This window comes from Phoenix dactylifera, chromosome 4 (genome assembly GCF_051530095.1).
Source record: "Phoenix dactylifera cultivar Ajwa chromosome 4, Ajwa_hap1_PhDact_Kaust_v1.1, whole genome shotgun sequence".
Taxonomy (NCBI): Eukaryota; Viridiplantae; Streptophyta; class Magnoliopsida; order Arecales; family Arecaceae; genus Phoenix; species Phoenix dactylifera.
Genome location: NC_143193.1, coordinates 6,208,266 through 6,232,870, shown reverse-complemented (window position 1 = coordinate 6,232,870; position 24,605 = coordinate 6,208,266). Strand labels below are relative to the sequence as shown.

General features: G+C 37.5%; 1 protein-coding gene across 2 annotated transcripts; it reads right to left on the bottom strand.

Moving 5' to 3' along the window:
• Positions 1–297: 297 nt before the first annotated feature.
• On the bottom strand, positions 298–23,823 carry LOC103714131 (nifU-like protein 4, mitochondrial). Of its 2 annotated transcripts, none has more exons than XM_039117277.3 (6): positions 23,419–23,823; positions 21,418–21,579; positions 10,704–10,879; positions 1,564–1,667; positions 1,312–1,423; positions 298–665 (listed from the first exon to the last, which is right to left on the bottom strand). In XM_039117277.3, exons 1-6 carry the CDS (start codon positions 23,609–23,611, stop codon positions 597–599), a joined length of 816 nt encoding a protein of 271 aa, XP_038973205.3. In that variant the 5' UTR covers positions 23,612–23,823; the 3' UTR covers positions 298–596. The 2 variants fall into 2 exon arrangements, with proteins under 2 accessions (XP_038973205.3, XP_088575835.1); XM_088719709.2 differs by having other exon boundaries at positions 21,418–21,574; positions 23,419–23,822.
• Positions 23,824–24,605: the final 782 nt, after the last annotated feature.

Below are 24,605 nucleotides of genomic sequence, written 5' to 3'. Positions count from 1 at the left end.
TTGGCAAAGTCAGTGCTTTAAATCTTTGAATATCCAAAGGAGATTCATGTACTTACATTTTGGATTAGCTCCAATTATCCAATTTATTGGATATTTGGCAAAGACTGACCCATAAAACCTTTATCCTCAGAGGGGGAATGCTCATAATTCAAAGAAGTCTTAGACGTCTTTTCTTTACCCAGAGAGAGAGAGAGAGAGAGAGAGAGAGAGAGAGAGAGCACTAGTAAAGCAAAAGGCATGTGCAAGTCTCATGGCTCATCAATCAAGGGAAGTAGTTGCAAAAGTGCGAACATGAAATCCAACGTAGGCACACAGCCAAAGCATATTCACCACAATAAATATTAAATAAAGATGCAACAATTCAAAACACCATGGCTGTTCATTATTCTTTATTCGGGATTCTCTCAACGGAGTACAGAGGGAATGACCACAGCTCACACGGTAACAGATTGAGACGTAGCATTTTACATTAGTTGGTAGCCACTAACCTAAACTAGAACTCCTGATTCTTCCCTGATTTGCTAATGTTTCGGAGTCAGTGAAGGAAAATAGGAAATTCCAGAGAGCAGATAATTAGCCAAAAAATGTTTCTTCTGTCAATCCATCTGGCTATTCAACAACGTGTCCTCATCTCCATTATCTAATTCCTGTTCTACTCCTCTGACCTGCCAACAAAAGCACACATAAGTCTTGTAAACAGAACAGAAATTGTTACAAAAGGTACATCAAGCAAGCTGATGGAAGTAATGTATGTCATCAACAGAAATTGTAAGAAATGCACAAGTGAGAGTCTGAGAAAAAACGGTATAGAATGTGTCAGATTAATTTTTTCCCTCATCATCTTTAATTTTTTCGATCTACTCAAAACATGTTTGTACTAAGATTAGAATGAACACATTAGATGTAACTAAGACATTTTTGCAAGGGAAAAACAAAAGACAATCTCTTTCCACTAATCCCACAGGTAAGCAACAACTAAAATAGAACGATATTTAGTTTCTTTTTGCAACTTAATATTCAAGTAAAAGATAGTTTTCAGATAATAAAAGAAAATTAGTGCAGCAAAGCTAACTGTTAGCTTTCACTGGTAATAAGATAACTCTCTTGTTAAAAGACATATCTGATAGAACTTCACTTTTTTGGTCAATTAGATTCCCACCAAGTTTATTTCCAGAGAGTTCAGGCTGAAAACAAGGTATGGCTAATAAGATGGGATATCAGACTATGTTTGGCTTCAACTTGGGTACCTTATAATGCACAGTCTGGATACATAACTAATTTTTAACAGCACAGAAACAACTTGAATGTTACCTCGGGAACATAATGCATGAGCATGTTTTCAATGCCGGATTTCAAGGTTACTGATGAGCTCGGGCAGCCGCTACAAGCTCCTTGCATCTTTAGTTTAACAATCCCAGTATCACTAAAGCAACCATAGAGGAATGGAGAGTTAAATAAGTTTGGAATCATCTCCAGTACTGACAACATGAGATTTAACTAGGTATTCAGTGTAGTTGTGTGTGTATGTATGTGCGTGTGAAAGAGAGTGAAAGAGAGAGTTACGGATCAAATCCACGGTATTCAATATCGCCACCATCATCTTGCACGGCAGGCCGGATCCGGGTTTCTAACAATTCTTTGATCATTGCAACAATTTCAGAATCATCCTACAACGTCACAAGTCCACATCCTACTCAGTTATTAAAACAAACATATGTACAAAATAATAGCAGAAAAAATGCATTAGAAACCTAATACAAAACTGACTTGCATGCACTAGAGCTTCTCTTCTACAAATCAAGATCACAACTAAAACGTTCAGAGTTGGCACCTACTTAGAAAATTTTATCAATGCTAAACAAATGGATCTTTTTTGCATTTACAATAATTACATGTCTAAAAGATAGTCTGAATTAGGGTTATTGCTAACTAGCTGAACCAGGTACTGTTAATCTATATAGGTGTTGCATTTGTTGCTTTTTTCGGACTATTTTTAACTAGGTTCATGTGAACCAAATTGAACCATTTGCAAATAGTGCAAGTGTGCAACATATAATTTGAGGTCAAGCTCTCCAGGCATATAGCATATGGGCCATCCAGCCTTTGATGAGAAATGATATTCCCAACTAGCATAGACAAGTGTTATGTTAATAGCAGTCATGGTATGATTCAGCATTTACTTTCTGATATATTTATTTAGAACTGGAGATCTAGCACTACCTTTTTATCAATATATTAAACACTAGTTGCTGCAAAACTCAACGGCAATGACGTGTGACTACACCATAGGACTTGAGAATCATCATACAAATGATATGTCAATGCTAACAAAATGACTAGCTACTGAAGTTATCGCCACCCAACGCCAATTCAGTTCACAGTCATACCAGTACAGTTTTTAAGTGCCATCTAAAGGATTTTCTACTTGTAACTTTACCTTGTTAAGCATTCTATAATATTAACACATTGTACAATTGTTCAACATTTTATTTGCTAAAATATTCAATATCTTTTTTTTTAACAATGGTATTTCAACAATGTTATTGATTATTTTCAACCAGAGAAAACCTAAGGTATCTTGATATTTTAAGACCAGCACTGAGTAATGATATAAACCCACAACATGTCTCCTGTTCAGAATCAAGTTCTCAATAGGACTGAAAATTAGTCCAGCAGACATTGCTCTCACAAAGGACATTTGCAATTATTGATGATTTGGATTTGTTTTACCATGAAGCAATTTCCTAGAAGCTACACAAGATGATACAACATGATCTCATTTATATTTGATTTCTTTTCTAATGATTTTCAATAAGATAAAAAATTGTATATCGGAATTAGACTTCACATGTTGTGTTGATTTTTGAAGTTCAAAATATGATAAAATCCTATAACAGTGCATGCTATTTTTTTTTTTTCAGATAGACCTAAACTGATCATCCATTCTAATCCCTTGCACTTTTTCCGCTAAGCACATTTTAGAATCAAATTTTCTTATTTTACCTCGTCTTTCTTTTTTTTCAGGTCAGAGTTCTTTCATTTTATTTAGTTCTTAAAGCAATGAGTTGGAGTACTACAAGCAATACGAAAGCAATACAAAAAGCTTGGGTTTGCAAATGTACAGGTCTAACTGTACCAGGAGGATTTCAAAGCCCGATCATTAGACTTGGGCACTGGGCCGGGCCGCCCATAGCCCGGCACGAAGCGGGCCGTGCCTGGCACGACCCGCTTGCTACAGTACCGGGACGTGCCTGGCACGGCCCATTCAAGGGGGCCGTGCTGGGTCACACTAGACTTGGGCATCGGGCCGTGCCGGGCTGGCCCGGCCCCACCGGGCCACGGGTCTAAACGGGCCGTGCCTGGCCCGGCCCGCTCAGCGGAAAACCGAAGCCCGGCCCGGCCTCAGGCCCGTCGATTGGCGGGTCGGGCCCGGCACGGCACGAGACGGGCCGTGCCAGGCACGGCCCGTCTCGGGCGCAAATGGGCCGTGCCCGGCACGGCCTGTCTAGAGAGGGGGGGAGAAAATAGCCGTTTCCAACGGCTATTTTGGGTTTTTTTCCAAAATGCCCCTCCCAACAGTCCAAAAACGGCTAAATTGAGGGGTATTTTGGAAAAAAAAATTTTGGACTCCTATAAATACCCCTTTCCTCCCTCATTCTCACCACACCAAACCAACTATTCTCTCCTTCTCTACTACTATTATTTCTCTCTTCTAAAGTGCTCTTCCAGCAATTTAATTTTTAGTTTGCATTTAGCAAGTGTTTAAGTGCTACACAAGAGGAGATTCCTGTTGAGAAGAGAAGGTCACTCCTGTTGAGAGCACAAGAGGAAGCTCAGAATCTCGGCTTTGCCTCTGCCCTCTGACCCTCTACTCAATTCCTCCTTGTGGTTAGTTTTTATTTTTTGAATTCATCAATTTAGATATATCATCTTTTGAGGAAAGTCATTTTGGCATTCCTCCTGTTTCTGAGGGAGAAGAAACTAATCCCCAACCCCATGTTCCTAGTTCCTCTAGAACTAGTGAATCGAGTGAAGATCAAACCTCTTCTCGTAAGAGGACTAGTGCTGTATGGAATGAATTTGATAGAGTTATGGTTGATGGAGTCTGAAAAGCAAAATGTAAAAAATGTGCGAAACTTTATAGTTGTAGTAGTATTGGGGGAACAGGCCATTTAAAAAGACATCAAGAGAGTCATAGGATGCATGATTCTCATGCTCAAACTCAAAGTACCCTTAATATACAAGGGGGATTACTTGTAGGTAATTTTGCATATAATCAAGAAAATCAAAGAAAAGCACTTGTAAAATGGATAGTTAAGGATGAATTACCTTTTAGTTTATTTTAATTTTTTAATTTTGAAGAATATGTTCAATTAAACCTACAACCTGCTTACAAAAGAACTAGTAGGCGTACATTTAGAAGAGTAGCTATGACTAACTTTGTAGCAATGAGACAGTTTAATTGAAACACTCTCTACTTTAAATGTAAAAATTTCATTAACTTCTGATATTTGGTCAGCATTTGTAGGTAGTAATTGTTTTATTGCCATTACTGCTCATTATATTGATAATGATTGGCAATTAAATAAACGTATTCTTGCTTTTCGTGCTTTTGATTTTCCACATTCTGGGCAACAAATTTCAAATGTCATTTATCAAACTGCATGTTCATATAATATTAATGATAAAATTATGTCTATTACTTTTGATAATGCATCTAATAATAATTCTGCTGTTACATTATTAAAGGACTCATTGCATCCCATGTTAAATGAAAATTTATTGCATATTAGATGTGCATGTCATATCTTAAATCTTTCTGTTCAAGCTGGCATGGGCATGATTCAAGATGTGATTTCAAAAATTAGAAATGCAGTTTCTTTTATTCATGCTTCAAGATCAAGACTTCAAGAATTTAAGAAACTATGTATAAATCATGGTAAACGTTTTAAAAAATTTAAACTTGATGTAATTACTCGTTGGAACTCAACATATAGCATGATACATGATGTATACCCATATAAAAACTTATTAAGTGCATATAATAATGATCGTGGATTAGGCTTTACATTGACTGAAACTGATTGGAATAAAGGAAAAATTTTGGAAGATTTTTTGCTTAGTTTTTATAATGCTACCAATGTTCTTTCTGGTATTTATTATCCAACTTCATGTTCATTTTTACAACAAGCATATATAATTAGTCAAAAATTTGCAGAACATAGATATGATGATGTTTTAATGCCTATTATTGAACAAATGGAATCTAAATGGAATGAGTATTGGGACAAGATATGTCCTATGCATAACTTAGCTGCTGTATTTGATCCAAGAGTTAAATTGAATGGCGTGCTAATTTTACTTGATGCATACTGTGAAAATATGATTCAAGATCTTGAACCTGCTAAAATTGAGGTAAAACAACTTCTTTATGATATTTATGCTATATATGATGAAAAAATTCGTGGATCTAGATTCTCCGTATAAAGCTCTATTTCTTCTTCTAGTAGTTCTCGTTCGTCATCTATTTTTTCATTCATTGCACAGAGAAAACATACACATGCTTCAAGTTTATCTTCATCTTCTTCATCTTTAAGTAGTGAACTAGAATTTTATTTACGAAATGATCTTCAGTCTGCATATGATGAAAATCAAATAGAGAGTCTAGATGTATTATCTTGGTGGAAGACTGTTAAAAATCAATATCCTGTTATGTCTGCAATTGCACGCGATATTTTAGCTGTGCCGATATCCACGGTAGCATCGGAATCCGCTTTTAGTGCAGGTCGGCGTGTTCTTGACGAAAAGAGAAGTAAGATGACTGGCGAAACGGTTGAGATGCTTCTCTGCTTCAAAGATTGGTTGGATGCTGAGGCAAGACTTCAAGATAAAGATGGACATAATACAACATCCTCTGATGATGATGATACAAACACTACTGAATAGTGAATACTGATTCACTGAATCACTGATGATTAGTAAGATTTCTTAATTTTTTATAATTGTACATTTTTATTTTTTTAATTGTTAAAGTGAGTCATCTCTATTTTTTCTCCTTTCTTATTGTATTCTGGAGGTCAGACCAAGGTCCAAACCTCCCTTCATGTACCATTTTGATTTAAATTAATAAACTGGTAGGGGTCTATGCCAAATCCCCCACCATTAAGGTGGCTTTATATTAATAAATCCTTAGTTTTCAATATTTATTAATTTATTAAAAAAATTTTATGAAGCATTTTTTTAATGGAGACGGGCCGTGCCTGGCCCGGCCCAGGCCCGGTTCAGGCCCATTATGGGCCGTGCCGGGCTGGCCCGCGAGCCGTGCCAGCCCAGGCCCTAATGGGCCGTGCCGGGTTCGGCCAGCGGGCCAGAAAAGTGTGACCTAGACTTGGGCACTGGGCCGGGCCGCCCATGGCCCGGCACGAAGCGGGCCGTGCCTGGCACGGCCCGCTTGCTACAGTACCGGGCCGTGCCTGGCACGGCCCATTCAAGGGGGCCGTGCTGGGTCACACTTTTCTGGCCCGCGGGCCGAGCCCGGCACGGCCCATTAGGGCCTGGGCTGGCACGGCCCGCTGCTTGGCCCGCGGGCCAAGCACGGCACGGCCCATAAGGGCTTGGGCCGGGCACGGCCCGCGAGCCAGGCCCGGGCCAGGCACGGCCCGTCTCCATTAAAAAAATGCTTCATAAAATTTTTTTAATAAATTAATAAATATTGAAAACTAAGGATTTATTAATATAAAACCACCTTAATGGTGGGGGGTTTGGCATAGACCCCTACCAGTTTATTAATTTAAATCAAAATGGTACATGAAGGGAGGTTTGGACCTTGGTCTGACCTCCAGAATACAATAAGAAAGGAGAAAAAATAGAGATGACTCACTTTAACAATTAAAAAAATAAAAATGTACAATTATAAAAAATTAAGAAATCTTACTAATCATCAGTGATTCAGTGAATCAGTATTCACTATTCAGTAGTGTTTGTATCATTATTATCAGAGGATGTTGTATTATGTCCACCTTTATCTTGAAGTCTTGCCTCAGCATCCAACCAATCTTTGAAGCAGAGAAGCATCTCAACCGTTTCGCCAGTCATCCTACTTCTCTTTTCGTCAAGAACACGCCGACCTGCACTAAAAGCGGATTCCGATGCTACCGTGGACATCGGCACAGCTAAAATATCGCGTGCAATTGCAGACATAACATGATATTGATTTTTAACAGTCTTCCACCAAGATAATACATCTAAACTCTCTATTTGATTTTCATCATATGCAGACTGAAGATCATTTCGTAAATAAAATTCTAGTTCACTACTTAAAGATGAAGAAGATGAAGATAAACTTGAAACATGTGTGTGTTTTCTCTGTGCAATGAATGAAAAAATAGATGACGAACGAGAACTACTAGAAGAAGAAATAGAGCTTTGTACGGAGAATCTAGATCCACGAATTTTTTCATCATATATAGCATAAATATCATAAAGAAGTTGTTTTACCTCAATTTTAGCAGGTTCAGGATCTTGAATCATATTTTCACAGTATGCATCAAGTAAAATTAGCACGCCATTCAATTTAACTTTTGGATCAAATACAGCAGCTAAGTTATGCATAGGACATATCTTGTCCCAATACTCATTCCATTTAGATTCCATTTGTTCAACAATAGGCATTAAAACATCATCATATCTATGTTCTGCAAATTTTTGACTAATTATATATGCTTGTTGTAAAAATGAACATGAAGTTGGATAATAAATACCAGAAAGAACATTGGTAGCATTATAAAAACTAAGCAAAAAATCTTCCAAAATTTTTCCTTTATTCCAATCAGTTTCAGTCAATGTAAAGCCTAATCCACGATCATTATTATATGCACTTAATAAGTTTTTATATGGGTATACATCATGTATCATGCTATATGTTGAGTTCCAACGAGTAATTACATCAAGTTTAAATTTTTTAAAACGTTTACCATGATTTATACATAGTTTCTTAAATTCTTGAAGTCTTGATCTTGAAGCATGAATAAAAGAAACTGCATTTCTAATTTTTGAAATCACATCTTGAATCATGCCCATGCCAGCTTGAACAGAAAGATTTAAGATATGACATGCACATCTAATATGCAATAAATTTTCATTTAACATGGGATGCAATGAGTCCTTTAATAATGTAACAGCAGAATTATTATTAGATGCATTATCAAAAGTAATAGACATAATTTTATCATTAATATTATATGAACATGCAGTTTGATAAATGACATTTGGAATTTGTTGCCCAGAATGTGGAAAATCAAAAGCACGAAAAGCAAGAATACGTTTATTTAATTGCCAATCATTATCAATATAATGAGCAGTAATAGCAATAAAACAATTACTACCTACAGATGCTGACCAAATATCAGAAGTTAATGAAATTTTTACATTTAAAGTAGAGAGTGTTTCAATTAAACTTTGTCTCATTGCTAAAAAGTTAGTCATAGCTACTCTTCTAAATGTACGCCTACTAGTTCTTTTGTAAGGAGGTTGTAGGTTTAATTGAACATATTCTTCAAAATTAAAAAATTCACATAAACTAAAAGGTAATTCATCCTTAACTATCCATTTTACAAGTGCTTTTCTTTGATTTTCTTGATTATATGCAAAATTACCTACAAGTAATCCCTCTTGTATATTAAGGGTACTTTGAGTTTGAGCATGAGAATCATGCATCCTATGACTCTCTTGATGTCTTTTTAAATGGCCTGTTCCCCCACTACTACAACTATAAAGTTTCGCACATTTTTTACATTTTGCTTTTCAGACTCCATCAACCATAACTCTATCAAATTCATTCCATATAGCACTAGTCCTCTTACGAGAAGAGGTTTGATCTTCACTCGGTTCACTAGTTCTAGAGGAACTAGGAACATGGGGTTGGGAATTAGTTTCTTCTCCCTCAGAAACAGGAGGAATGCCAAAATGACTTTCCTCAAAAGATGACATATCTAAATTGATGAATTCAAAAAATAAAAACTAACCACAAGGAGGAATTGAGTAGAGGGTCAGAGGGCAGAGGCAGAGCCGAGATTCTGAGCTTCCTCTTGTGCTCTCAACAGGAGTGACCTTCTCTTCTCAACAGGAACCTCCTCTTGTGTAGCACTTGAACACTTGCTAAATGCAAACTAAAAATTAAATTGCTGGAAGAGCACTTTAGAAGAGAGAAATAATAGTAGTAGAGAAGGAGAGAATAGTTGGTTTGGTGTGGTGAGAATGAGGGAGGAAAGGGGTATTTATAGGAGTCCAAAATTTTTTTTTTCCAAAATACCCCTCAATTTAGCCGTTTTTGGATTGTTGGGAGGGGCACTTTGGGGAAAAAATCCAAAATAGCCGTTGGAAACGGCTATTTTCTCCCCCCCTCTCCAGACGGGCCGTGTCGGACCCGGCCCGCCAATCGACGGGCCTGGGGCCGCGTCGGGCTTCGGTTTTCCGCTGAGACGGGCCGGGCCAGGCACGACCCGTTTAGGCCCGTGGCCCGGTGGGCCCGGGCCGGCCCAGCACGGCCCGATGCCCAAGTCTACCGATCATTTAACATAATAAAGTGATAGAACCATCTTATGCAGAAATATGTTCTACATGAGAATGGTTGACCCCTTCAAAGCATCAAAAGATCTAAAGAATGCATGCCCTGATTCCTCGAGAAAGAAAGGGGAAGCCATTATCCAGTTCTTATAGAACAAGGACCCAAGCTTCTAGTTAGATATTTGACATGTGACTCAAGCACATCAGATACTATCTTTTATCCAAATCATTAAAAAAGATCTGAATTGACTCATAAATTTTCATAGAAACTTTTCTATGTTTATTATGTCTAGATTCTAATTTCTAAAATATAATTTTTTATTATTTTATGACAAATATCATAGCTAATTCATGAAGTGAATATGATGATACAACGTGCCCATAAACAGCTGCATATTTGTTGTTAAAAAAAGAGAGGATATGCCCAATCCAATGCAAACCAAATTCAAGTCATTCTTATGCTTTCACATTTCCTCAAAAAAAAAAAAGGAAGCCCAACAACCAATTGGCCCGCTATCATGTCCAACAGACAATTTCCTGGCACAGGAAACACACTGTACCCTACCTGATTCTCTTGAGTCCAAGCTGCATAGTGAGAACCACACACACACACACACAGAGAGAGAGAGAGAGAGAGAGAGAGAGAGAGAGATAGATAGATAGATAGATAGATAGATAGATAGAGAGATAGAGATAGAGAGAGAGAGAGAGAAACAATTTCTTCTTTTACATGAGCTCGAAGTTCATATTTAAAAAGCTAAAAACTCTGAGGCATCTCAGATTGAATGCAGGAAAGACCAGCTAACTATTAAATGTTAGGAAAATACAGTAACACCATTGAAATTGAAATGGTGGTTGCAATATAAGATTTGAAAAAGCTTGCTCTTACCAAGCATTTAACATCTGTAGGAACAGATTTTTCTGTATAATTCATCACCTAAAATGAAAGAAATGGAAACGGCAGAAGGTTTTTTGCGCTAAAGTATATCCATGACTTATTTGAGGGAGAACAAGGACAATTCAGCAACATAATTGTGATAATACTTGAAGCTAACCTTGATCTAATCAAGAAATGGCACAATCTAGCATCCGGATTGAGTAACTAAAATTAGCACCATGCAATAAGCATATGAAGGTACCTCATGAATTGCCGTGTCCATAGAAGCTGCCGCATTGGAATCCAGAAAAAGTGGTTTTCCAGATGCATAGAAATCCATGATTGCAGCAAATATTTCAGGTTTCAGAAAATCCCAGGATGCTTCCTCTGATTTTGTAACTGTTATAAAATCTGACCCGAAGAACACTCTTGTAATTCCTGGATCAATAGAAAGTAAACATTAATCTTAACCAATAGAAATATGTTCACCCTTCGGTTATAAGGAGAAGCAACAAAGAAAAATATGTAACAAACATCGATATGTCATCCAGAAAAGATAAAGATCCCTTGTATCAATATAGGAGGTGTAGACAAGTTAGGCAAACATACTTCAAAGTTGGTAAGGATGAGTCACTCTTCTCATGCTAGATTACAACAAAGCTTAGGCTTACAGGACAACAGTTTTTATGGTGGAGAAAGGATTCTAAATTTCATTCACTCAATACATCAAGGTGAGAAACACCCCTTGTGTGGAAATGATTCTACATGAGAATGTCTAACCTCTTCAAGGATGAGAATTGTAATGTTCCTAAATAAATCAAGGGGCATAAATCATGCATATACCAGGGGGAATAAAGCACTAGCTTGTTGTTTCACAATAAGAGGTAAGGGCAAGTTAAATTGGGGTTAGACGGGAGCACAAAGCAAGAGTTTAGCCCAAAGTCCCCAATTTGGAGTGTCTGAGAACATGCAAGTCAGCCAGGAAGTGGTAAGTTGAAATCTGACCGGTTTCCATAACTTCAACGCTGAGGATAGTGAAGTCAACTTTGATACATGATGTGACTTGGTTCCCACTCCCATGCAGTTCTTAAAATGAGCGAGTACCATCATAGCACCTCCTCAAGACCATCATAAGAACCTTTCTCACCATCCATCCTCTCCCTCCATCTAGACTGTCTGCTTGACCACAGCTTGCCCCTTCTCCATCTGCTCTCCCACTGTCTGTTTTTAATCCTTACATCTACCACATCTCTTCCACTCTCCCTACCAAATTCGCTCACTCTCCCTGATCCTCTATCTCCTCCTTTCCTCCATCAACCCCATTGCCCTTCTGCTTTCCTGCCCATTCGGCCTTGCTTCTCCACCTAATATATTCTCTTCTTGTTACCCTCTTGAACAAAAATCACCCATGATATTCTTCAGAGGATGCTATGTTCGAGGAACCCATCAAAACCCAGATGCATTAGACTTTCCACCCATCAAAATCCTTACCCTCTTGATCAGATCCATCCTTTTTCCTAGATATTTACTCAAGTTTTTCTATTTCTGTTGGACAACATAGTACAAAAAAAAATTCTTTGCAGGATATTTCTCAATTTTCAAGATGGAAAAAAATCTTTCTTTCTTCCTTTTACCCCATTATTTCTCAATGGGTTTCATTTTGAAAGATCAATGGTTACCCTGTTTTTAATTTTTATCATAAAACAGGATGATTTGCAGGTTCATGGTCAAAATATCTGCCTATATTTGGAAGATCAATCCTATTACATGATCAACATATAGACTGAACTTCTCATTGCAATATAGATAAAAATGATCCATTTCACTTTATTTTACAGGGGAAGCAATTGGTTACAAACTATAACTAAATGGTTGGTTAGAAAATCAGGAAGAATAACAACTTCATGCCATTTTTCACCAAGCTATAATTCACAGTTCTTTTAGAGTTGTCAAATCTTTGTTTGTAGGCATTACACCCAGTAAACTAACCTCATAAACTACTCCTTGATCGTGCAACAAAAGACAATTATGTCAGTTTGTTTGCTTAATCACTTTTATAATTCTGAATAGATGTGGCCGTGGCTAGATTCCTATCAAAGAATCTCTGCCATAGAAGTATTTAGACTTCACAAGTGAATCCGATAGAATTCAGGTAATTCTATCAACCATCATAACTAAAGAATTTCTACTTTTGCCCTCTCCCTCAAAATATGTAGAGATCCCATTACTCACAAAAAATTATGTCATCCATATCACACATAATACAAATGCAAATAAGTTATTGATCAAAAGTGTGTCTCTGTCTGTGCATTTCCTTCATAGTTATCAAGTAAATTACGATCTTAAAGTGTAAGTAAATGGCATCATATGATGATCAAGCAAAAAATAATCATGTAACAGAAAACAACATGCACACACAAAATCTGCAATAAATGTACATATCAAGATTTACTGAATCGATACCGAGATCTATACCAGTTGGCAGACAGGTCAGTACGGTACCAGTTCGGTATCGTACCGACACATGGTACGGTAGGACATGCCGGTTCCGTACTGGCACACTCAATTTTTTTGGTAGAATTTTTCAAGTTGATTTAATTGATAATCAATATTTCTGTATTTTTTCAATGATTTTAAGTCTAATTTGTTTTTTTTTGATATTGTTTCATGATTTTATAATCTAGGTTTAACCTAAATGATGCATCTTATTGTTTTAAAATGATACAAATCATAAAATAATTAGTGAGATATTGCATGCTACAAGAAGCAACATGAAATATTCTTAAATCAAGTAGTAAGGTAAAAAAATATAAAATAATATAATAAATTACATATATTTAAAATACAACATACATACCGATATCTAAAATTTCGTCGAGTGGCGATGCCTCTCGTAGACATCTGGATCATTAGTAAAGTCAGGAGATACATCAGTACACCCTTCTAACTAAGTGACAGTCTTATATATTCATCCCAAAAGGTACGTGCTCTAAGTTATAAGCTCTCTCGGATGTCTCATTGGATCTCTGGCTTTGAGAAGTGTCCTCTAGCTGATAAACTGACTGATAAAATGACTGTGAAGGGGTCTATCCGAATAAGCCGACAACAAAATCCGATCCGTAAGATGCTTCAGGCTGCGTAGGATAGTAGCCACTAGAAGATGCCTCAAACGCACCATATCAATATCTGTGTTCATATGGGTCATAGGTTGTCAGTGGCTGCGGATAATAGGATCCAATATACGACTCGAAATCTGATACATCTATGTATCCTACTCCACGGCAAGGTCATCTGTGTAGCTGTATCGTGTCCTCCTGAATGACCTCGAGAAGCCTGTCCCCTATATGCAATCGAATCCTGACAAGCTCCACCAGATCATGCACCATGATATCTATCCTGTATAGCATGCATAAACTGGGACTCACTGGTGAATCGAAGACCATCCTGCAACTATCTCATAAATGGTAATCTCATGTCCTCCACTCCCTCCTTGGCCAGCAGATCTATGACCACAAGTAGATGATCCATAGTTAAATTATATATAATCCAAAAATTAAAAATTTTTATGTCGTGTAAAACATCCATAGATCTACAATATATAATAAAATCAAGTTCAAATCGAAAATTTTGGCATGATCTTTTCTTATTTTGCAATTTTCGAGCTATTTTTTTAAGCCTCTCCAAAAAATAAGGGAATGAGATAGGAGAGAGGAAGCACCCTTTATTTAGGCTTGGATCTTCCTTTTAAAATGCTGAATTGGTGTGATCTTCACCGTGAGGAAAAAGGGGAAAAGCATTTTGCCTCTCCGCCGCCTAGAAATGATGCTGGGAAGGCCTCCCAGCATCATTTTATCACTAGTACAAAGGAGACGAGAGAGGGCCTGGTTCAGAACTGGGTCGACTCAATGCGAACCAGATGGTTGTAACCGAGTTCGAACAAAACCGGCCGGTTCCAAACTGTTTCGGCTGGTTCGGACCTTTTCTGGCTGGTTCATGGTCGGAACCGATTTCAATGGCTGAACCAACCCGGTTTTCCACCAGGTCGGCTCAGTTTGGGCCAAACCAGGCGTTTCGGTCTAGTTCGGTCATCAATGGTACATATGTTGTAGGTGAACAATGCCTACATGCTTTGGAGGTTTATATTTGTAAAACTTAGCAGCAGGCAACATCCACTTTGGGTAGTGCATTTGCTTCAGAATCTCTCTACAAACTAATCCTTGCACATGTTCAAAATGTTTACAAGAGACACAGTTCCCTATAGCTGCACCTGAATCTGCTCCGGCACGCATACTCGTTCCTAATAACTAAGAAATAGAGCAGGGACCTATTGTAAATGTATTTAGATTTAAATGTTCTGGAGTATGTGTGAACATTAAGTCAACTTAATATTATCATTCCTTGCTGCCATCTTTGTAAAATCTTTTTCTCGGATCATGAATGTATGGGAGTATTTATTGATAGATTGATGCACATGCTTGCTTCTTTATACAGCCATTACCTGTGGATTATCCATATAATCTGTCCAATCATTTCATATCTTTCAATTTAAGTGCTGGAAAAAGTCCAAGAACTCAAAGCAAAGTTTATGATGCCATCAGCTTCCTCTTTGAGATTAATAATACTTGATATCTGTGAAGGAAAAATATACATTTATTCCAGAACTTATTTCATTTTTATTACGTATTTATTAGTAAATAAATGTGAAATTACTTTAGCTAATATTGAAAGGACATAAATCACAAATCACTTTTTGCCGGGAAAATAAGAAAAGAAGAACCTCTTGAAGGGTATAAATACATAAATCCCATGTGTATATACCCATATGAATAAATTTGTGCTTGCAGCCAAACTTCATGATTTAACAAGTGGGCCATTTTATCCTTAGTATTTCTTTCCCATTTGGAATCTTACATGTGACTTCTACATGCATACGAAAGAAGTTTGTAATTGGTTGGACTCAAAATATAGCTTTGCTTTCATGGTGGCATGTGTAACGGCCTTCATCCAGATGCTAGAAAGAAGACAGCCAGTTCCACCTGAGCCATCAATATGTCTGAACTTACATAAGAAGGCCCTTACGTTTTGAATTTTATATGAGTAGGGATAGATGCATTGAGTCTATTGACTGCATACGTATGGGCAGGCCTGCTCTTTTTATATTAGCTAAAATGTTGAGAAATAAAATTCATTGTGACACAATCCACGTGCCCATTGATTTTATTCCTTTTTGTTAAACCAGAAGACATTATTTCCATCTTACAATAGGAGCTATATGTAGCATCTGGGACAGGTATATAACACAATCTAGTCCTGCAACAGCAACCAAGATTCTGTCTTATCCACTCTATCACCCATATTCAAAGGTGAGATATCCCTCTATCAACTTTCATTATTTGACTATATTAGTTGACTTCTCATTTAGAGGTTTCAGGGTGTAAAACGAACTAGAAATCATGTAGGATTGCAACAATAAAGGTCACTTACGATGTACTGATCTCAACCCAACATTTTAGCTTCTTGTTGTGGTTGGAAGAGGCCAGCTCAAACTGTATTGGTAACCGTCAAAATACATAGCACAATAGTTTCATATGAAATGGCAGCTTGGAAGGGCTCAACTAGTGGTTTCATGATATTAAAGGCTTCGACCTCATGAGCCACACTGCAATTCACAACTGGTTTTTTCTTCTCTTGACAACAATATACTAGCTGTGGACTATAATAATCCATTTGTGAATCGGAAAGGGGTGTTTGACAATGATTGACCTTAACTATTGCATTCACAACCAAGGACAGAGAGCAACATGAGAGGAATAGTCAATGAATAAAGATAGAGGTATCATGCAATACACAGCACAAACCATGCAGAATATGTTGATGCATGAATCACAACATAAAGATCATACCTTGTATGTCATGCATACAGATATGCATTGGTGCGAGCTCCCATGCATCGACACAAATTGAGACAAATTGGCACAGGCCCATTATCTTTGCCATCAGCAACAACATGTGAATTGGCATTGGCATGACATGTCATAGCCAACTGTATGGCATTGTACTATAATTTGCCAACCATGACAAACATCATGGCATGAAGTGCAGAACTATAACCCTTGACGTGAACTTGCAGGATAAGATCTCAAAGCAAATGTGGCTGGGTTACAGTAGAGTCAAATACTACAGTCAATCTAATTAACAGATGATATGTCTACTATGTTTCCTACAGTAGTTTTAGGAGTATGCAAGTCCAAAAGATCTCTACTGTGTTTTACACAATTTATGACTGTTTATTTTTCAGCTATTATATGCAAGGAAAAGTGTTTATATTGTATATGGTTGCCATTTTTATCCCTCAAATGTGTTATTAGCTATCATTTGTTTGTTGTCATGGAATCCAGAAATATCATTATAATTACATGCTCTGTATCATTTGTTTGAATAAGAGAACAAGCATGGAAAACATAGTGAGGAATGCAATGGGAGTTCACAAAACCTATCACCAAGTAGTGAAGGGGAAGGGGTGGAAGAAGGAAATGACTGCCTTCCTCATCCAGCAACCAGCCTCTAATGCAGCCATTACAGTTGTAGATGAGAGATTCAAGGTAACAAGCTAACAATATAAAGATGGATTTCTCTTAAGAACTTGGCATCAGGAGATTTCTGAGCCTTTACTAGTATCAACAAACTTCTGACAGGAGCTTCACGAACACCATTGGAGTCTACTTGGAGACTGAATGGAGTCATTGCGTCTTTGTCCAAGACTTTGTTGTTTGTTTAGCTTTATTCTTGTGTTTGTTTTCTGTAGCTACAGTTTTCCCACGAACTGAATAAGTAACAAATTTTGTGCTAGTTTAGCATAATCTATATCTAACTTTGCACACCTTACACTATGTTTTGAGTTCCTGTTACATTCAACATGTCACCTTAAAAGCAACTCACGTTCATGCCCAGAGGTGAACTTAGGTTGGGTATACCCAAATCAAACATGAACTTGACCCAACTTATAGAAGATCTGGATCCAGACCAATATTTGTGGATCAGGTTGTCTCATAAGCCTAGATCCAACTTCAAGATAAGTTCAACTGCCTCCCATAATAAAATCCTAATAACCCATCCTGACTTCAGAAAAATTACTAGAAAATATCATTTTTGGTTGTTAAAATTCAAACCTGACCCATACCGAAGGCAAAGCTATTGAAGAAATGCTTCAGTATAGGTTCATCAAAACCTGGACACTAATCCTATTCTATTTTGGTATAGTGCATGCAAGACTTGAGCCCAAGTTCCATTTGTGTTAAATTCAAGAGAAGTCATTTAAACAACACGTATCTACATAACAGCTTCATGCTTATCTGTTAAGGAGGTGAATGATGCAAGACAACTCCAAGGAACCCTACTATGCAACACCAAGCACAAGCAGTTGAAATCCTTAACTCTACAATGATGCAATATCCCAACCCAGATCAAAATGTTAGCACTTCAATAATCTGAAAGCTATGGTCAGGAAATGTATTAAAAACAACCTTAGGTGCAAAGATGGATGAAAATGCTGCCATACAAACATTTTGCTAAAAAAAACATCAGAAGACAGCTTGTATCCATATTAAGGAAAAAATTTCTACAAGCAAAGTATCAATTATCACCAAATGACAGTCAAGGGATTAGCAATGATGGTCTTGTATTCACACACTGTAACTCAAATGCAGTCCACATTCTGGTACAGATCTGTCTCACTCCTCTCTGATGGATTGTTTACTATTGTTAATGAACTGAAGTGTTCCACATGGTGGTATTGGAGGATATGGATCTCTGCAACGTCCTCCAGGAATTGATTTGAAGGCAATATATATATAGGACACTAAAAGTTTTAATTTCAGATCCACTAAAGAATAGAAGATCTGAAAATTTTGGAACCCAACGAGATCAAAAGGCTCATTACAGAGCCTGGTCTGGACATGTTCAGCTGCTTCTGTATCTAGACAGCAAGTACAGATAAGATTCAAAGGTATCAGGTTGTAGAATGATCAAAGTACACGCAGAGACACAACTGGGAAGCAGCATAGGTGAAGAGTGAAAAACTATATAGAGAAGTGTGATAACTATCAATGTCATACCGATTGTTTGGGATTCAATCCTCAGGCCTCACAACAACATACATCACATGCAGGGAAAAAAGAAAGAAGAAACACCCTTTTCATTGAAAAACAAACTTCCATACCCCATATGTACCAAATAAATAAATATTAAAATAGGCAGCATTAAATAGCTCAGTATTATACAATTATATTAATGCTACAAGTACCATGAATAATACTGACCCCTCTTTCTATGCCTAGGGGTAGAACCGGGGGGCTAGCAAGAGCCACAGCCCCCAAATTCTGAAAAAATACGTATACAATATCTATTTCCAAATTTATCTAATAGGATTCCTACTCATTCATTCTCATAGTAGTAGCGGTGGTGGTAATTTATTACATAGAGAAACAAGCCTCTACTTAACTTCACATAGTAATTTATTACATAGCAAAACAAGCCTCTCCCCAGCATATAATCCCCCTTAACTTCTCCATCATAAAATCATGGAGTGGTTCCTGCCTCCCAATATTCATTTCCAACCCCAAACATATCATTCCCAAAATCGTAGAGTATGCTAAGGAAATGTAGTTGTTAATCATATATGGAAATTTTCTAAATCATTTTTTTTTTTGAGAAGACAAATTGAAAATAATTAAATTGTTGGAGCCTATCGTATTTGGTTTCTTGCGTTCCCTATATTATCCTTCCCTTCCTCTCCCTTTATAGATCCCATTTCCTTCGCATATGAAGAATGTTCTATGACAGCCTACAGGACTTGCATACAAGCTTGGATTTTCAGAGATAAAAGAGAAGATGAGGAGGAGAAGTCACACACCAGGAGAATCATAGAACTCCACAGAACAATTTGCAAAATAAGTTTATTTTCTGTCTCTGAGTTATCTTAAATAAGATTAGAACTCCTCATTAATTTCATCTGACTCGAGATACATTTACTAGACAATGATCCAACAGATGTGTATAAATTACTTTTGTGCAACTAAATTGCCTCAAAAACCTGTTATTTCCCAAGTATTTCTTCTTTATGTGTTAATGTTCATTTTATTGTCAGGCTGTTAGTTATAATTTACTACAAGACTAATAATCCAACCGTAAGCTTCAATTTTGATTATAATAACTTGGACAATAGCACTAGAAATCACGAACTTCTTGATGCATGATAATTTAAGTATATCGTCGATTCATGCTTTAATAGGAATTGTGAAAAATATTCTAAGTTGTTATTTTAGCAAAAGAAATTATCAAACAAGACTCCAACAAAATGTTAACTTCTTTTTAACCAATAAACCTTGTAACTAGATTTTTCATCTCTCTCTCTCTCTCTCTCTCTCTCTGTGTGTGTGTGTGTGTGTGTGTGTGTGTGTGTGTGTGTGTGTGTGTGTGTGTGGAGCCCCCCAAGGTTGAATCCTGGTTCCACCCCTGTTTAGTCCCAAAGGGCCCTTTTGCTTCTCTAATTTAACATATGACTAACCTTGGTGACTCCATCTAGGCTCCAAGCACGCTCCAATGGTGCTCGCGAAGCATCATGGTGCAAACATGTTGATAATTTGATATCAATCCAAAATCTCAGAAATTTCCTCAAGCACCAAGTATAAACACAAAATCCATCTAGATCGCCAGCAATGAGGTATCACTAAAACGATACATATGCTTGCAGAGATTGAAAGGTAAATAAAGAGGCAAACACAATTTGCATAAAGGACTTCTATTCTTAGTAGCTTGACCTAGCAAGCCCATCTTCCATGTCATTTGAATTCCAGGGTTCATGCAAGAATTGTATTAAATATGCATTCCAGGTCATATAAGGATCATAATTAACGCTCGATCACCTCTGTGCAATCTATTTGTGCCACCTTAATAATCTCCGGGGAGCACTTGATCATAATATTAGGCTACAAGTCCCCTCTATACTGAACTATTATTTCCATTGTATTGTAAGGCTAGAAATCATGCTTTCACTTTACTTCACATACACACATAAATGAATCAGTCACAAGCTGCCAACTAGAAACAAATTTATGGTAATTTCCTCTGGTTTCTTCCTACTAGTTGCAATTTTCTATTGATAACACAGTGGCATGCACCAATTACAGCTGAATTCATTGAATTTTATGCATGGTATGCTGTACCGTACTGAACCGGACGGCACCGGATGTACCATACCGTACCAGTTCGGTACTGGTACCAGTACCGGTGGCGTACCGACCTTCGATATGCCAAAAAAAAATCTGTATCGTACTGTACCGATACTACGGTAGTGTGGCACCAGTACGGAGTTCGGTATCGGTACGGCGAACCTTGATTTTATGTCAACAATTATCTTTGATGTTTTTATTGAAGCAAACTGTATAGTCCTTTTTGGAGCTAGAATATCAACTCAGTTCACTCTATACATATTGCAGATATACTAAAAATCAAGTAAACATATTCAATCTATATTGCCAAAATAGTTAATCATGAAAATGTAAAAATGTAGAGATATGAGAGCATAGTTTTGAAAAAGGATCATGTCATTCAGAAAGATGAATATGCAAGACATGCAATCATTTGCCAAAATACAGAGTCATGGGGCTAGATAAGCACAAGGCCAGAATATACTAGTGGAATTTGGAGTGATGAAATGGTACAAAAAATGGCTGTAAGAATCAAAGAAAATGGAGAAGATAGAATGGATGAGAAAAAGTGAATTGTGAAAATAATTGACTAATCTTTGATAAGAATCTAAAAAAAATAAAATGGATTAACCAACAATAACTGATCTTCAAACAAGAATAAGAAGCATGGCCCAGATTAACAAAGTAAATGCACTCTATCATGCTTAATAAAAGCATTGATTGAAAAAAAGAAAAAGAAAGAAAAAGAAAGAACAAGAAGAAGCATACCATCAATCCCAAATAAGGATTTAGCTAGCGGTGAGTTCATGGATGCACGAGCATTTGGAAAGTCAGCACTTCCAACTTCCATAACTGGTTTCCCAGGATAAAACATGACAGACATTGGATTTGGTGTTGATTGCGTTTGAATAAACATGCTCCTCTTCTGCTCTGTGCAAGCAATCATCAAAATATAATCAGTCCAATATATGTTTATTTCAAATATACCATATATTCAGAAGTTAAGATACAGTCTTTCAACTTCATATACATAACAGAATTTTAAATATTGAAAAGTTACAAATATGACCCTAACAAGAGATTAATTTAATTGTTATGCAATGAATATACACATATGCATCAAAGCTTAAAAAAAATACATGCTTTTTAGATGCAACAGAGAATGCATATACATGAAAGTCTGTGATCTTGTTTTATAAACAAACAAAATACACCAACTCATTACTTGTTTCCCTGGTGAGACCTCCAAGAATAATAGAAAGTATGGCAAGTGATGTTGTAGACTGCATATTCTGTTGGTTTTAATGGGAGAAACAGGTTGTGAGGATCAATGAGGATCTTCCCAATATCTTCAGCCCTTTTGCAGGCTCGTACAATCAAGAAGCGATACAAGAGCTACTATATTAACTGAAATGTTAATGTGAAATCAGAGGAAATAAATTAGGTTATGCATGAATTTGTTTTCTTCCTCCAACTTTGTAAAGCAACACAGCCATGTTCGTTGCAAAAACTTACAGTAGCAAGTGTTGAAAGAGGCTGAGTTAAGGTGGAAGATTATTTAGCAAGCTTAATTTTGCAGGCTTAGAGATATTCCTCCAATGTCATACACAAGCCCAAGTCTTGGAAGAGAGTGGGAGATTTTAGGATGCCATTTTATGGGTCTTACTTCTAAAGAGGCCATGACAACTGATGGCATTGAGAAATTACCTTTGTTTATTTTGAGAGACTAACAAGTGACTTGTTAGGGTTGTTCTGGAGGAATTAAGAACACCTAGTTTGTGCTCTTTGCTACATGATGTTTATATTTCACAGCATAACATCATAATCCCTTCCATGCCTAAGCCTGTTCATCCTTTTCACTATAGTTCCTTCTAAAAGGGATAAAGAGACAGAGGGAAGCATAAAACTAGAAGCATTGAACTCCATAAACATGAAGAACAGTTAAAAGTGATGAGGCAGGAATGGTCAAGAGAACACATTCTTTTCAATGAAAGACTAAATGAATTTGTGATCATAAACATCTAGTGCTAAAAATTTTAGATGTTAAGAGAAACAAGAAAACAAATGATAGTATCCATAATATAGATATCATTGATGTCCAATAGCTTGAGTAAACAATACAAAAGGGAAAAAATAAAGAAAGAAAATCCTCGAAGCAATTCAACAAAGCAAATAGGAACAAACAACATACTTGTTGGCCAAACATGCAAATATAAAGCACACTGATGCTTGTTATGGCTGAATAAGTAATAATTTCTGTAATATCTAATACAAAACAAAAATATCTAATAGAACTTTGATTTTCAGACTCTTTAGGATAGGAACAAGGCTGAACGCTTCCTAGGAAGGCAAGAGTGTATGCGAAAAAAAATTCTGGCACGTTATTTTTGACATGTTAAAAGCATTCAACAGCTATCTTAGATGAATTGATTGAAAAGTTTCAGATTGACGCTTGTTTGGCATCCACCGAACAGTACGACTTAGGAACATATTTTACCATTATTAATGCAAATTAAACGCAATCTTCGCACTCGATATTCATTGTACTATAAAACATGCACTCTTTCCTATGAAACACGTAATTGGATTGATTGTATACTTCTACGATTACGATTCTATGAATATATAAAGATTTGGCATCATGCTAGATGAAACCATGACGAGGAATTGGGGTTTTCTTCAGTAAAAGAATAACAAGGACAAACAATTCAGAAATCCATCTCTTCAAGCAGCAGGGAACGTGAGGACAGGGGGAGTACGCGAACGCACCTCCAAATTTGAACCATGGGATCGAATTCGGAGGCTTCCATGGATTGAGAGGAGCGAAGGACGAAGGGTTATGAGGAGGGAGAGGGGTCGATGAGAAAGGGAAGTCGCGAGCGAAGCAGAGAAGCGATCTCGGTGTGGCTTTTGGGGTCCCGAAAAATCTTCTTGCGAGAAGCCTTGCGGACTCCCTCATCATCTTCTTGCTTCTTCCTGCCTCTTGATTCCTTCTCTCCGAGTTTTTTCTTCCGACCTGAGGGAAAATTCTCCAGATATCTTCGGACTGGAGGGTTATAAATGAGCGAGAAGGGCATATGCCGGGCCGGGCCGGGCCTGGGATGCCAATAGGATTTTGCAAGGCGGCCCGAGCCCGGCCCGCCTGGGTATGGGCTGAAAGCACGAGCGCAACCCGGGTAAGTCGAGCTGGGCGGATCTAAGCTCGATAGACCTGACCGACATGGTGGTAGAGGCCGGCAAAGATGGTAACAGGCTACTGGTAGTACCTCGGGTCGGTAATCTGTAGGCAACTATCTATAGTAAGGGTAATAGGCCGAGACATAAGCGCCGGGGAAAAGTCTCGGTAAGCCAACCTTACTTAGGTAGGGAACTGAGCATAGCCAGAATGGCTGGCTAAGCTGTTGGTGGAAGGAGCATATGGAGGTATAATATCCAGACCCTAGAACTCTTTACCTTATGCTTTTCTATAATTATTAGACTTTAGTTATTTTATATGTCTTATAATCTAATCTCATGCTGAGTCAATATCATAGTTGAGTGATGGTCCGTAGGAAGGCCATTTACACCTACCGCGTAAGATTAGATTATAAGACATATAAGAGTCTGATACTGATCTTCTGTGTAGTTTCCATCCTCCTTCTCTCTCTCTTGGTCTCCCTATCAGACTCTCCCCAATTGTCAGACTCTCCCCAATACTCTCCCCAATTGGTATCAGAGCCAAGTTGGCATTCTCAGTTCATTAGCCCCGAACCCAAGAGGGAGGCTACTGGTAGTACCTCGGGTCGGTAATCTGTAGGCAACTATCTATAGTAAGGGTAATAGGCCGAGACATAAGCGCCGGGGAAAAGTCTCGGTAAGCCAACTTTACTTAGGTAGGGAACTGAGCATAGCCAGAATGGCTGGCTAAGCTGTTGGTGGAAGGAGCATATGGAGGTATAATATCCAGACCCTAGAAC

What these genes read in the sequence shown, in the direction of transcription:
- LOC103714131 (XM_039117277.3), bottom strand. Translation starts at nt 23,611, where the DNA reads ATGATGAGGGAGTCCGCAAGGCTTCTCGCAAGAAGATTTTTCGGGACC. An exon ending in CCCATGGTTCAAATTTGGAG is followed by an intron (nt 21,580 to 23,418) that starts GTGCGTTCGCGT and finishes TTGCTTGCACAG; the next exon opens with AGCAGAAGAGGAGCATGTTT. An exon ending in ATCCTTATTTGGGATTGATG is followed by an intron (nt 10,880 to 21,417) that starts GTATGCTTCTTC and finishes CTATTGATCCAG; the next exon opens with GAATTACAAGAGTGTTCTTC.